Source organism: Schistocerca serialis, chromosome 1 (genome assembly GCF_023864345.2).
Source record: "Schistocerca serialis cubense isolate TAMUIC-IGC-003099 chromosome 1, iqSchSeri2.2, whole genome shotgun sequence".
Taxonomy (NCBI): domain Eukaryota; kingdom Metazoa; phylum Arthropoda; class Insecta; order Orthoptera; family Acrididae; genus Schistocerca; species Schistocerca serialis.
In genome coordinates this window covers 1,103,779,668-1,103,793,356 of record NC_064638.1, presented here as the reverse complement: position 1 = coordinate 1,103,793,356, position 13,689 = coordinate 1,103,779,668, and the positions used below count along the sequence as shown (strand labels likewise).

The following is a 13,689-nucleotide window of genomic DNA, read 5'->3' as shown; positions in this document are numbered from 1 at the left end:
ACCGACAGTCGATGGAGCCATTTTGGTGCTGTTGAAAAGGTGCCAATGATTGGTTTACATGTAACTGGCAGGTGATGGCTGGGGCTATATCGGTGTTGTTTGGCCGCGCGGGGTAGCCAAGCAGTCTGATGTGCCTTGTTACGATCCGCGTGGCTCCCCCCGTCGGAGGTTCGACCCCTCCCTCGGGCATGGGTGTATCCTTAGTGTAAGTTAGTTTGGCCGGCCGGAGTGGCTGAGCAGTTCTAGGCGCTACAGTCTGGAACCGCGCGACCGCTACGGTCGCGGGTTCGAATCCGGCCTCGGGCATGGATGTATGTGATCTCCTTAGGTTAGTTAGGTTAAAGTAGTTCTAAGTTCTAGGGGACTGATGACCACTGCAGTTAAGTCTCTCGTGCTCAGAGCCATTTGAACCATTTGTAATGTTAGTTTAAGTTAGATTAAGCAGGGCGTAAGCTTAGGTACCAATGACTTCAGCAGTTTGGTCCCATAAGACCTTACTATAAATTTCCGAATTTTTATATCAGTGTGATTGATTCTGTGCAGGTTTAATTGGTTCATATGTAGTCGGAAGGCGATGGCAGAAGATGGAGGCATGTCGATGCTGTTGAACTGGTGCATCAGTGATTGGTTTCTGTATACGTGGCAGGTGATGACTGGTGACTGGGGCATGTCAGTGCTGCTGAGTCGACTCTGCACAGTATTGGCTCTTATGTACCCAACAGGTGGTCGCAGGTGATGGGGGCATATCAGAGCTGCTGAACTGGCGCATCAGTGATTGGTCTGCATGTACCTGGCAGGTGATAGCAGGGGCTGGGAGTGTGTGAGTGCTGCTGAAGTGTCTCGGCGCATTATTGGTTTGTATGTACCCTCCAGGTGATGGCTGGGGACGGGGGCGTGTCGGTGCTGCTGAACCGGCGCAGCTCGCAGCTGGAGCTGAGCGCCCCGCTGGGCGGCCTGCCGGAGCTGCGCTGCGGGCTGTCGGTGGGCGGCAGGTGGTGCGCGCCGCGCTGGCTGCAGCCGCTCGCCTGTCGCGCCGCCCTCGCCGCCCTGCTCGCCGCCCACGCGCTGCTGCAGCGCGCTGCCGCCGGCGTGCTCGCCGCCAACCACAGGCTGCTGCACCACCGGCTCGGCCTGCCCGACGTCGCCACCGGTGAGTCCTCGTACATAGTGCTGCCAAGTGTATCACTGGCATATTTTTACACTACTAACATCACGTCTTGACAGTGCACAGTACAAAACATTCCTGTTGTTGTTGTTGTGGTCTTCAGTCCTGAGACTGGTTTGATGCAGCTCTCCATGCTACTCTATCCTGTGCAAGCTTTTTCATCTCCCAGTACCTACTGCAACCTACATCCTTCTGAATCTGCTTAGTGTATTCATCTCTTGGTCTCCCTCTACGATTTTTACCCTCCACGCTGCCCTCCAATACTAAATTGGTGATCCCTTGATGCCTCAGAACATGTCCTACCAACCGATCCCTTCTTCTGGTCAAGTTGTGCCACAAACTTCTCTTCTCCCCAATCCTATTCAATACTTCCTCATTAGTTATGTGATCTACCCATCTAATCTTCAGCATTCTTCTGTAGCACCACATTTCGAAAGCTTCTATTCTCTTCTTGTCCAAACTATTTATCGTCCATGTTTCACTTCCATACATGGCTACACTCCATACGAATACTTTCAGAAATGACTTCCTGACACTTATATCAATACTGGATGTTAACAAATTTCTCTTCTTCAGAAACGCTTTCCTTGCCATTGCCAGCCTACATTTTATATCCTCTCTACTTCGACCATCATCAGTTATTTTGCTCCCCAAATAGCAAAACTCCTTTACTACTTTAAGTGCCTCATTTCCTAATCTAATTCCCTCAGCATCACCTGACTTAATTAGACTACATTCCATTATCCTTGTTTTGCTTTTGTTGATGTTCATCTTATATCCTCCTTTCAAGACACTGTCCATTCCATTCAACTGCTCTTCCAAGTCCTTTGCTGTCTCTGACAGAATTACAATGTCATCGGCGAACCTCAAAGTTTTTATTTCTTCTCCATGAATTTTAATACCTACCCCGAATTTTTCTTTTGTTTCCTTTACTGCTTGCTCAATATACAGATTGAACAACATCGGGGAGAGGCTACAACCCTGTCTTACTCCCTTCCCAACCACTGCTTCCCTTTCATGTCCCTCGACTCTTATAACTGCCATCTGGTTTCTGTACAAATTGTAAATAGCCTTTCGCTCCCTGTATTTTACCCCTGCCACCTTTAGAATTTGAAAGAGAGTATTCCAGTCAACATTGTCAAAAGCTTTCTCTAAGTCTACAAATGCTAGAAACATAGGTTTCCCTTTCCTTAATCTTTCTTCTAAGATAAGTCGTAAGGTCAGTATTGCCTCACGTGTTCCAGTGTTTCTACGGAATCCATTCCTAGCGATTAAAATTTAACACCATGAAGGGGCAAGCAAAAAACGTGGATGAGTGCTGGGTTCCCAGGATGGGGCAGGATAAGGTTACCATTGTAGATGGGGCCATAATTAGTTATTCTCCGTTGCACAACAAATACATAAACTTTATTTAAAGAAATTAAAATTTTAAAACAATCTCTTAAAAAAAAAACACAATTGGCTGTATAACCGCTGAAGGCCTGAATTAGAAGTCAGAAGAACGCTTCCAAATAGCACATATTAAGATAAATACTTCGTTTTAAGCAAACTGTAACACGGATGAAGGCCTCATTATGAAAGAAGTGAAATTATTACTCGGCTCAAGGCCACAAACAATTTCAAATAACGATGGCTGAAGGCCTAAATTATAAGTCAGGAAACAATTCCAAATAGCACACATTTCAACAAATACTTTGCCTTTAAAACAAGTTTGCTTTAAAAAAAAAACTTACTGTAACACGGCTGAAGGCCTTATCATGAAAGAAGTGAAATTATTGCTCAGCGCCGGCCAGAGTGGCCGAGCGGTTCAAGGCGATACAGTCTGGAACTACGAGCCCGCTACGGCCGCAGGTTCGAATCCTGCCTCGGACATGGATGTGTGTGATGTCCTTAGGTTAGTTAGGTTTAAGTAGTTCTAAGTTCTAGGGGACTGATGACCTCAGAAGTTTAGTCCCATAGTGCTCAGAGCCATTTGAACCATTTTTATTGCTCGTCTGAAGGGCACACCAACAATAACTAGAAAATTACAAATATCCTTAAAACAAACATCACAATCTAAGGAATCAGGACAAGCGGTTATCACCAAGTGTTCCTAGGGTCAGCCTGGGAAGGTAACTGAAACATAAGATAAGGTGAGACAGGGAGCCAAGAGTTGTACTCACGTAACAGGATGGCAACTCAAACTAGGGGCAGCGTAAGCGCCGACCGACTGACTAACCACTCCGCCTAACGTCCGATCACCGGTGCAACGATGGAATATTTTTAGGCAAGGGCGAAGAGACAGACAGCACTACGTCTTCAGAAAACACCCAAGGCCAAAGGTAACACTAGAACCAAGGTAGACCTCCCAAAAATATGCACAGCACAACGCAGGAGGCTGTCGAACTACACGCTGTGTCAGACAGAATCAACACGACGAGGAAAGGTACACTGCAGGAAAAGTACACTAACCTCCAGGACAGGTAACTGGGGCGTTAGCGGCCACAAGGCAGAAAATACCGCTGGTTGCTCTTCACTAGTAAGAATAATACTAAATTCAATGATGAATAACAACAGAGAAAGAAGGCTGCAATATTTCACCGCCTCGAAACACTTCACTCGTTGCCGCCAGGCTCAGCGACCCTGGGAGCAACAACCCGCCGACCAAAGGCGAGACCTCGGAATAGCCGAATTTGCATTAGTAGTTAACTCTTCACTAAACTTGAAAAACGTCCAGGGTTCGGTGTGCAACGAAGTCGTCGCTCTCGGAGCTACCCCTCCTCGATTCGGCGGTGGCAGCACGCCGCCAGCGGTCCCGGCTTGCCTCCGCGCATCACAGACCTGCTCGGTGCTGCACCCCAACCGATCTCCGTTTGCAACACCCTTACCAAATCCAGTACGGAGACAGCATTAAAATAACTGCTCATTCAAAACCACAAGATACACCGATGCGGGAAACCAGTTCCACCAACAACTCACAATACTAAAACCAGTCACTGTGAAAAAACACGGACGAATTATAAGTCGGCACAAACACAGAGAAGGCAGAAGCGGTCGGAAGACCAAATGCACGTCGTCCTCTGCGACGACCGACCGAACGACCAACCAACGGTCGTCCCCACTCAAGTCAGCCCGGGAAAGACCCCAGTATAAATCGTCGACAGCCATTTATTGCCATGAGGTCACTTCGACGGGTGGACACATACACACACAGGTGAAAGTTGCACTACTCGAACATGACGGTCCATTCAACTAAAACTCGCTGAATCCGGTCCTTGACGTGGTCGTACACTCTCGCGACCGCATCCTTCCGTCACCGAGCGAGGTGGCGCAGTGGTTCGACACTGGACTCGCATTCGGAAGGACGACGGTTCAATCCCGCGTCCGGCCATCCTGATTTAGGTTTTCCGTGATTTCCCTAAATCACTCCAGGCAAATGCCGGGGTGGTTCCTCTGAAAGGGCACGGCCGACTTCCTTCCCCTTCCTTCCCTACTCCGATGGGACCGATGATCTCACTGTCTGGTCTCCTTCCCCAAACAACCCAACATCCTTCCGTCGGTCAGTGCATGTGCGTCGCAGCGATCGGGCGAGCACTGGCTGTCAGGACCTCACTGCTGCTCCGTCCCAACTCTAGTAGCTCGACACACGACGACCCTGAAATACTGTAGGCCGCTCCAAAGATGGTACCACAGTACGCGCTATCGATAAGCGCTGCTGTTGCCACTCACGGACAGACAAGGCAAGCAAACGTAGTGGCGCCAGTGCACACACTAAGAAAGCGAGACGCCACTATCGCTATTACAAGATGCCAAGCTGCGAACGGCATCAAGACGAGCCGCACATGGCTCAGTGAAACTTGTATGAAGTGTACTAAATAAATTTACACGAAAATCTTGGGCTCTGCAGTGAAACTGCACAAAGTAGATAGGAGTAACCCAGTCTACGTTCTCGGTACAGGGCGTTTAAAAAGTTGTCACATATTCCTGCAGGAGATAGTATTGGTCGAAGCTAGAAGAAAATTTGCTGTAGTAATATGTCAGGAAACCAATCACAGTTGAGATATGAGCAAATGAAGTTCCACAGTTAGTGGCCTGTATTTTATTTATAGGTCAGGCAGGAATCACAAAAAATGGCATAATAAATTATCACGCCACGCATGTGTGGACAGTCGCAAATCGTCGAGCAATCAAGATGGTGAGGCATCATCATCGCTTCAGTATCAATGTTATCACAGGAATTGTCGGTGATAGCCTCATAAGTAAATAAAAGTACGACGTCATAAAGTAGAAAAAGAAACAAGGCTACTGTAACTGTGGCCAAAACGTAGTTTGGTCCAAACAATTTTTTTGCATTACGTCGCAGTATGATACTCAGAAAAATTTTGTGTCAACTGACTCTGGCTGCGGAAGCCTACCAATAATATTAGACTCATAGGAGCTTTACCAGGCAGATTAACAAGTTCTGTGTATCTGTGTATTACCGACTTCTGCACTGTTAGAAAACATTACCCTTGTAGTAAGTCGTCTACTATGGTTTACGCATGACCAGGAACCACACCTTTTCTATGGATCGTGAAACTATACATCACTTTAACGACTCATGGGCGATGGATTGGTCGAGGAGTTCCAGTATCATGACCTGCCTGTTTATCTGGACGTGAATCTGACAGATTTTTGGCTACGGGACCATCCAAAGGCATTATAGTTCAGTGGGACTCTGCAGCAGTGCCTCTACTCAAGATGGTGCACAGGCGGATCGCCGAGATGTAGAGTCATGTTGATACTGAGAACGAGTAGCAAACCTGAAGGAACTACCACGAATGGTTCCGGTAGGGAAGCGTGTGCAATCACATTTTTACGACATTGTTTCCTTAAATGATCACTCAACAGAAAGTATTCAGTCAGATTCTCGGCCACCATTTCTTTAACTCTACAGAATTAATTTTCTATAAACTGTAGCAATGTCATATCTCAAAGTGACATTTGTAAAAATCCTTGTTCTCCAGTTCCAGAGAAAATCATGCCTTGTTGACAAGTTGGGTCCACGTCTTCGTGGTGTTTGCGCCATAGTCAAACCCTACCATCAGCTCTTACCAAGTGAATGCTGGACTCATCTGACCAGGCCACGGTTTCCCAGTAGTCTAGCATCCAACCGATACGGTCACGAGGCCAGGAGAGGCACCACAGGCGATGTCGTGCTGTTAGCAATGGCACTCGTGTAGGTCGTTTGCCGCCATCGCCATTAACGTCAAATTTCGCCGCACTGTCCTAACGGATACATTCATCGTTCGTCCCACATTGACTTCTGCGTTATTTCACGCAGTGTTGCTTGCTACTTTGCACCAAGAGCTATACGCAAACACCGGTTCTCGGACGCAAAGTGAAGGTTGTCAGCCACTGCGTCGTCCGTGGTGAGAGGTAATGCCTGAAATGTGGTACTCTCGCCACATTCTTGACACTGAGGATCGCAGAACATTGAATTCACCACCGTATCCGAAATGGGATGTCCAGGAATCTAGCTCCAACTACTATTCCGCTTTCAGAGTCTGTTAACTCCCGTCGTGTGGCCATAATCATGAGGGGATTTTTTTACACTTTTTACGTGTGTACAAATGACAGCCCCGCCAATGGACTGCCGTTTTATACTTTGTGTACGCAATACTACTGCCATCTGTAAATGTGCATACGTTATCACATGACTTCAGTCACCTCAGCGTATACAGGGTGGTCCATTGATAGTGAACGGGCCAAACATCTCACGAAATAAGCATCAAACGAAAAAACTACAAAAAACGAAACTCGTCTAGCTTGAAGGGGGAAACCAGATGGCTCTATGGTTGGCCCGCTAGATGGCGCTGCCATAGGTCAAACGGATATCAACTGCGTTTTTTTAAAATAGGAACCCCCGTTTTTTATTACATATTCGTGTAGTGCGTAAAGAAATATGAATGTTTCAGTTGGACCACTTTTTTCGCTTTGTGACAGATGGCGCTGTGATAGTCACAAACGTATAAGTACGTGGTATCACGTAACATTCCGCCAGTGTGGACGGTATTTGCTTCGTTATACATTAACCGTGTCAAAATGGACCGTTTACCAATTGCGACAAAGGTCGATATCGTGTTGATGTATGGCTATTGTGATCAAAATGTCCAACGGGCGTATGCTATGTATGCTGCTCGGTATCCTGGACGATATCATCCAAGTGTCTGGACCGTCCGCCGGATAGTTACGTTATTTAAGGAAACAGGAAGTGTTCAGCCCACATGTGAAATGTCAACCACGACCTGCAACAAATGATGATGCCCAAGTAGGTGTTTTAGCTGCTGTCTCAGTTAATCCGCACATCAGTAGCAGACAAATTGCGCGAGATTCGGGAATTTCAAAAACGTCGGTGTTGAGTGAAGTGTCGCAGAAGTGCCAACACCGTGTTGTTTGAGGAAGCCGAAATGCACGCTATAAGCTCACGCAGGATGGCGTGAGGTCTGAAACAGGATACGTAATGAATGCTATAAAGAAAAGTACGTAGCTGCTGGAATACTTAACTTTAATCCACAATTGGGGAACATTGGTCTTGTTGATACAGTATTATCATTTCAATATAACTTGGTGATGGCGCCTTGCTAGGTCGTAGCAATTGACTTAGCTGAAGGCTATGCTAACTATCTTCTCGGCAAATGAGAGAGTCTTCGTCAGTGTCTGTTGCTAGCTACGTCGGCTGTACAACTGGGGCGAGTGCTAGTCAGTCTCTCTAGACCTGCCGTGTGGCGGCGCTCGGTCTGCAATTACTGACAGTGGCGACACGCGGGTCCGTCGTATACTAGCGGACCGCGGCCGATTTAAAAGCTACCACCTAGCAAGTGTGGTGTCTGGCGGTGACACCACATTCCTCCCCCGCAAATCGGCGAACGGTTGTGTTATAAGGCTTCCGCCCGCCGTGGGGAGGACCCCATGTTGACGTATGCGACGAGGTGGGGAGCCTAACAACAGGCGAGGCTGTGCCACCCGCACCCTGCCATTCGGTCCGAGGGGAGCTAGGAAACGCCTGAAAACCTAGTCCAGGGTGCACGCCAACATGCGGTGTATGCGCCCGTAGAGAGACAGGAGGGGCCGAAGGGTCGACCTCCATCGCGTCGGCGTACCCGACGGACGAAGACGACATCTGGTCCGGAGCGGGCAAGAGGTCCATGTCGGAGGACAGCTGGTCACGGGAAGCGATCGGCGGCGCGTGACCCAGGGAGGCGCTTGGCGGCTGCAGCGAAGCGTCCACTGCGGGCGGCGCCGGCGGCGGCTGCGGCGGCGGCGCAACGCCATGGGGCAAAATGGAAGGCAGCGTCGGTAACACCTGGGGATGAGGCGAGCCAGTAGATGGGTCCCCAGGGCGCTGACCGGACGGCACCGTCGCTGAAAGCAGACGGGAAGCGGCAGAACCCGTGCGACGACAGAGGCGCAGCTGATTGAGATGCCGACGCACCTCACCAGAGGCCCCCAAAACCAGATACATAGCGCGGCCGAGGCAGCGAAGAATGCGCCCTGCGAGCCAACGCTGTGAACCTCGGTAGTTGCGATAGTATACAACGTCGCCTGGAGCAAAGCAGGTGGCTGCCGCTGCACAGGAACCTGATGCGGCGGATGCAGCAAAGACATCAAGGTCCGATGAGGACGACCGTGGAGCAACTCAACCGGCGAGCGACCATCTCGGTGCTGAGACCGATACGAGGACAAGAAGAGCAATAACGCGTCCTCCCGAGAATGCGACTCTTTCAGCTTCAACATCTGTGACTTGAAAGTCCGGACCAATCGTTCAGCGGCACCGTTTGACTGAGGCGAAAACGGCGCGGATGTCAGATGTTGAATACCATTGGCCTTGCAGAATGACTGAAATTTTGCGGACATGAATTGTGGGTCATTGTCGGAAACAATAGTCTGTGGAAGACCTTCAATGCAAAAGATAGCGGATAACGCTTGAATGGTGGCAGATGACGTCGTGGAAGACATCCGGACAACAAAAGGAAAATTACTGAATGAATCGACCACAACCAACCATCGAGCATTCCAGAATGGACCAGCAAAATCGATGTGTAAGCGTTGCCAAGGGGAAGTGGCTTTTGGCCATGCAAAGAATTTCCGCGGTGGTGCGGATTGTTGTTAGGCACACGCCATGCAAGAAGAGCACATATTCGTAATTGCAGCATCGATTCCGAACCAAGTACAGTGCTGACGAGCAAGTTGTTTCGTTCGCACTATACTCCAATGTCCTTGGTGGAGAAGCTTTAAGACAGAGGACTGTAACGAACGTGGGACCACGACTCTGGACTGATAATTATCAGAACGCAACAACAAAACACCACGTCGAACAAAAAGTCTCTCCTTGTGAGCAAAAATCGGCGAACCAACGGATCCTCGATCCGTGACTTTGATAAGGGCCATTGCGTAGCAACAAAACGCAAAACGGTAGCAAGGACAGGGTCAGCAGCTGCAGCTGTAGCTACAAGACGAAATTCAATCAGAAACGATTCGACCACGTCATCGGTTTCCGAATCAATGAACATGCAAGCAAGTTCGGAAGAATCGAATGCTCTATCCTCAGCAACAAGCAAACAGGACAACGCATCGGCGTTGCCGTGCTTAGCAGTGGACCGATACAAGATATCGTAGCGGTACTGCGAGAGGAAAATAGACCAGCGAATAAATTTCTGCGCTGTACGTGGAGGTACAGGCTTGTTCGAATGAAAAAGCGATGTCAAAGGTTTGTGGTCTGTGATGATGATAAAGTGACGACCATACAAGAAATCGTGAAACTTAGTAACACCAAAGACGAGAGCCAAAGCTTCTTTCTCTATCTGTGAATAATTTCTTTGCGCAGACGAGAGCAATTTGGACGCAAAGGCAATAGGGCGATCATGCGATCCATCTTTGTGCGCAAGCACAGCACCGATCCCGAAATCCGATGCATCTACCATCAACAAAAGGGGTTTCTGGGGATCGAATGGCGTAAGGCAAGTATTTGAAAGCAACGCCGATTTCAACTGGCGAAAGGCGCGTTCGCATTCCGCCGTCCAGACGAACGGAAGACCTTTACGGCATAAGCGATGAAGCGGAGCTGAAATGGAAGAGGCACTTGGAACAAATTTATTATAAGAATTAATTTTTCCCAACACACTCTGTAGCTGCTTCAAATTCTGCAGCGAAAGCAAGTCTTGTATGGCACGGAGGTGCTCTGGACTCGGATGTATGCCTTGGGCGTTGATTACATGTCCCAAATATGGTAAGTCACGAGCAAAAAACACACATTTGTCCTTCCACAAGCGAAGACCATTTTGTCGCAAGACCTGAAATAATGTTCTGAGATTGGCTAAATGTTCTTCTTCTGTATTTCTGGAGATCACAATATCGTCCAGATAGTTTGCTTCAGTAGGGACCGAGGCACAAACAGTTTGTAGATATTGCTGAAACAATGCAGGGGCGGATGCACACCCGAATGGCAGTCTTTTGAATCGGTACAAACCAAGATGCGTGTTAACCACCAATACGCGCTGGGATTCTTCGTCCACCGGTATTTGCAAGTACGCATCTGCTAGGTCCAACTTAGAAAAATATTTACCCGGGCACAGTTTGTCAAAAAGATCTCTTCTGGGCGGGGTAAAGGAAAAGTGGCAATCACTAGTTGTGGATTCACTGTGGCTTTGAAGTCCACACAAAGTCTCAATTTTCCGGAAGGTTTTGGCAAAATTACTAAGGGTGAAGCCCAGAGAGAAGCCTGCACACGTTCAATTACACCTTGCGATTCCAAATCGTGTAATGTTCTTGCGACCTCATCACGCAATGCGTGGGGAACATTGCGCGCTCTGAAAAATTTCGATTGCGCGTTTACTTTCAGTTCCAAATGTGCTTGATAGTTCTTAGCGCAACCGAGGCCTGGTGCAAAAATGTCTACAAATTCTTCACATAGACGAGAAACACTGGCTGAAGGCACAGTCTGGTTCACTGATAGGACCTGATTTACGATAGACAAGTTAAACAACTGAAATAAATCTAAACCAAACAAGTTCACTGCAGAAGAAGAACGAAGGACGTAAAATGACACAAGTTTTGTTTGTCCCTTGTATGCTGTAAGAAGGCTGCACTGTCCTGACACAAGGATAGGCTGTCCTGAATAACTATGTAACTTAACATTTGCGGCACGCAACGGAGGGTTGCCCAGTTGTTTGTATGTGTCTTTATTGATTAGTGAAACTGCAGCTCCGGTATCGAGCTGGAATGGGATCACGTGGCCATTAATGTCCAAGTCGACAAAAAGTTTATTGTCCTGCTGACGACAAGAGCGACTGTTGTGTGCAACGTGAACAGACACTGGTACATAAACACTTGCGACTTGACGTGATTTCCGTCGATGTCGACGCACACTTTTTGTGGGACGAACACAGTCACTGTTAGAGAGAGTGGCACTGGGCGGAGTGGAATCAACTACATGAATTTCCATGGGCGAAGGTTCACGAGCCTGAGTATTCTTGGTTCGATTCCGGCGCGAAGCGAAGGGCCTGGAATGGTTTTTAGTGTCCGATCTGAGCTTTTTCTGGCAAACACTCTGACCATGTCCTTTTTTATTACGTAAAAAGCAAATAGCTTGGCGTGACGGGCAATTCGCACGCGAATGTCTAGTAGCACACCGCGGGCATGACTTTAGTACTGCATTTGCATGCTGGCGCGGGACACGTGGCTGCGTGGACGTGCGCGAGGGCTGTTTACCGTTCCGTGCAGCTCGCCCGGCGGGCCGGTTAATGTGACACACAGCTGGCGAAGTTTCCAATGATTCCTGAGCAAAGTCAAGTGTGTCTTGCCTATCCAATATGTCTATCACTTGTTGAAGGGAGGGATTGACTAGTTTCAAAATCTGTTCCCGTATACGAACTTCAGAAACGTTCTGTGCAATTGCATCACGCACCATAGTATCTGAATAAGGGAGTCCACATTCACACTCAAAAGCACAATCCCTGGTAAGGCCTTGCAAAGTTGCAACCCACTCCCTATTAGTCTGACCGGCCGTACGTTTTGTACGAAAGAACATATACCTTTTTGCAACTGCATTGACTGATTCCTTGAAATATGCATCTAATGCAGACAAAATTTCTTCGTAGGACAGAGTTGCTACGTCGCGGCGGGGAAACAATTTCACTATCACACGGTACGTGTGCACGCCGACACAAGACAATAAGTGAGGCTGCCGCTCATTACCTTGAATTCTGTAGGCGGCGAGATGGAATCCAAATTGGCGTGACCATTCCGTCCAGCTTTCCATTTCCGCGTCAAACGGGCGAAAAGGTGGTGCAACTGCGTGTTGCGGCTGCGTGAGCGGGGAAGCGGCGGCTGCCGCATCGTTTTGCATCGCGCGTTGACCCTGGACGAGCTGTCCAAGGGCATCCAATAAGGCCTGCGTCTGCTGATTCTGCAAGCGATAAAATTCGGACAGAACATCTGGAGATTGTGGCGAAGCCATGACACAAATAAATTAGAGCAATACGAACGCGAAATCCTCTTTTAAGCCTCGTCGCCCAAAGTAAGTGTCGGCAGAAGTGCCAACACCGTGTTGTTTGAGGAAGCCGAAATGCACGCTATAAGCTCACGCAGGATGGCGTGAGGTCTGAAACAGGATACGTAATGAATGCTATAAAGAAAAGTACATAGCTGCTGGAATACTTAACTTTAATCCACAATTGGGGAACATTGGTCTTGTTGATACAGTTTTATCATTTCAATATAACTTGGTGATGGCGCCTTGCTAGGTCGTAGCAATTGACTTAGCTGAAGGCTATGCTAACTATCTTCTCGGCAAATGAGAGAGTCTTCGTCAGTGTCTGTTGCTAGCTACGTCGGCTGTACAACTGGGGCGAGTGCTAGTCAGTCTCTCTAGACCTGCCGTGTGGCGGCGCTCGGTCTGCAATTACTGACAGTGGCGACACGCGGGTCCGTCGTATACTAGCGGACCGCGGCCGATTTAAAAGCTACCACCTAGCAAGTGTGGTGTCTGGCGGTGACACCACATTGAGAATGCTACATCAACATCAATTGCACCTGTACCACGTTTCTATGCACCAAGAATTGCATGGCGACGACTTTGAACGTCGTGTACAGTTCTGCCACTGGGCACAAGAGAAATTACGGGACGATGACAGACCGGCATAATATGCACTATTGGGCACCGGAAAATCCAATGGCTGCGACAAGTGGAACATCAGTGACCTTGTCGTGTTAATGTATGGTGCGGCATTATGGGAGGAAGGATAATTGGCCCCCATTTTATCGATAGCAATCTAAATGGTGCAATGTATGCTGATTTCCTACGTAATGTTCTACCGATACTACTACAAGACGTTTCACTGCATGACAGAATGGCGATGTACTTCCAACATGATGGATGTCCGGCACATAGCTCGCGTGCGGTTGAAGCGGTATTGAATAGCATATTTCATGACAGGTGGATTGGTCGTCGAAGCACCATACCGTGGCCCGCACATTCACCGAATCTGACGTCCCAGGATTTCTTT

The 13,689-nt window shown here is 48.3% G+C and overlaps 1 protein-coding gene across 1 annotated transcript in view; it reads left to right on the top strand.

The window, feature by feature from the left end:
• The first annotated feature begins 876 nt into the window (after positions 1-876).
• Positions 877-13,689, top strand: part of LOC126455696 (solute carrier organic anion transporter family member 74D-like) — a 74,577-nt gene continuing 61,764 nt past the window's right edge. Inside the window, exons 1-2 of the mRNA XM_050091466.1 lie at positions 877-995; positions 1,110-1,150. Coding sequence (XP_049947423.1) covers positions 877-995; positions 1,110-1,150 — 160 coding nt within the window. The remainder of the gene's footprint in view (positions 996-1,109; positions 1,151-13,689) is intronic.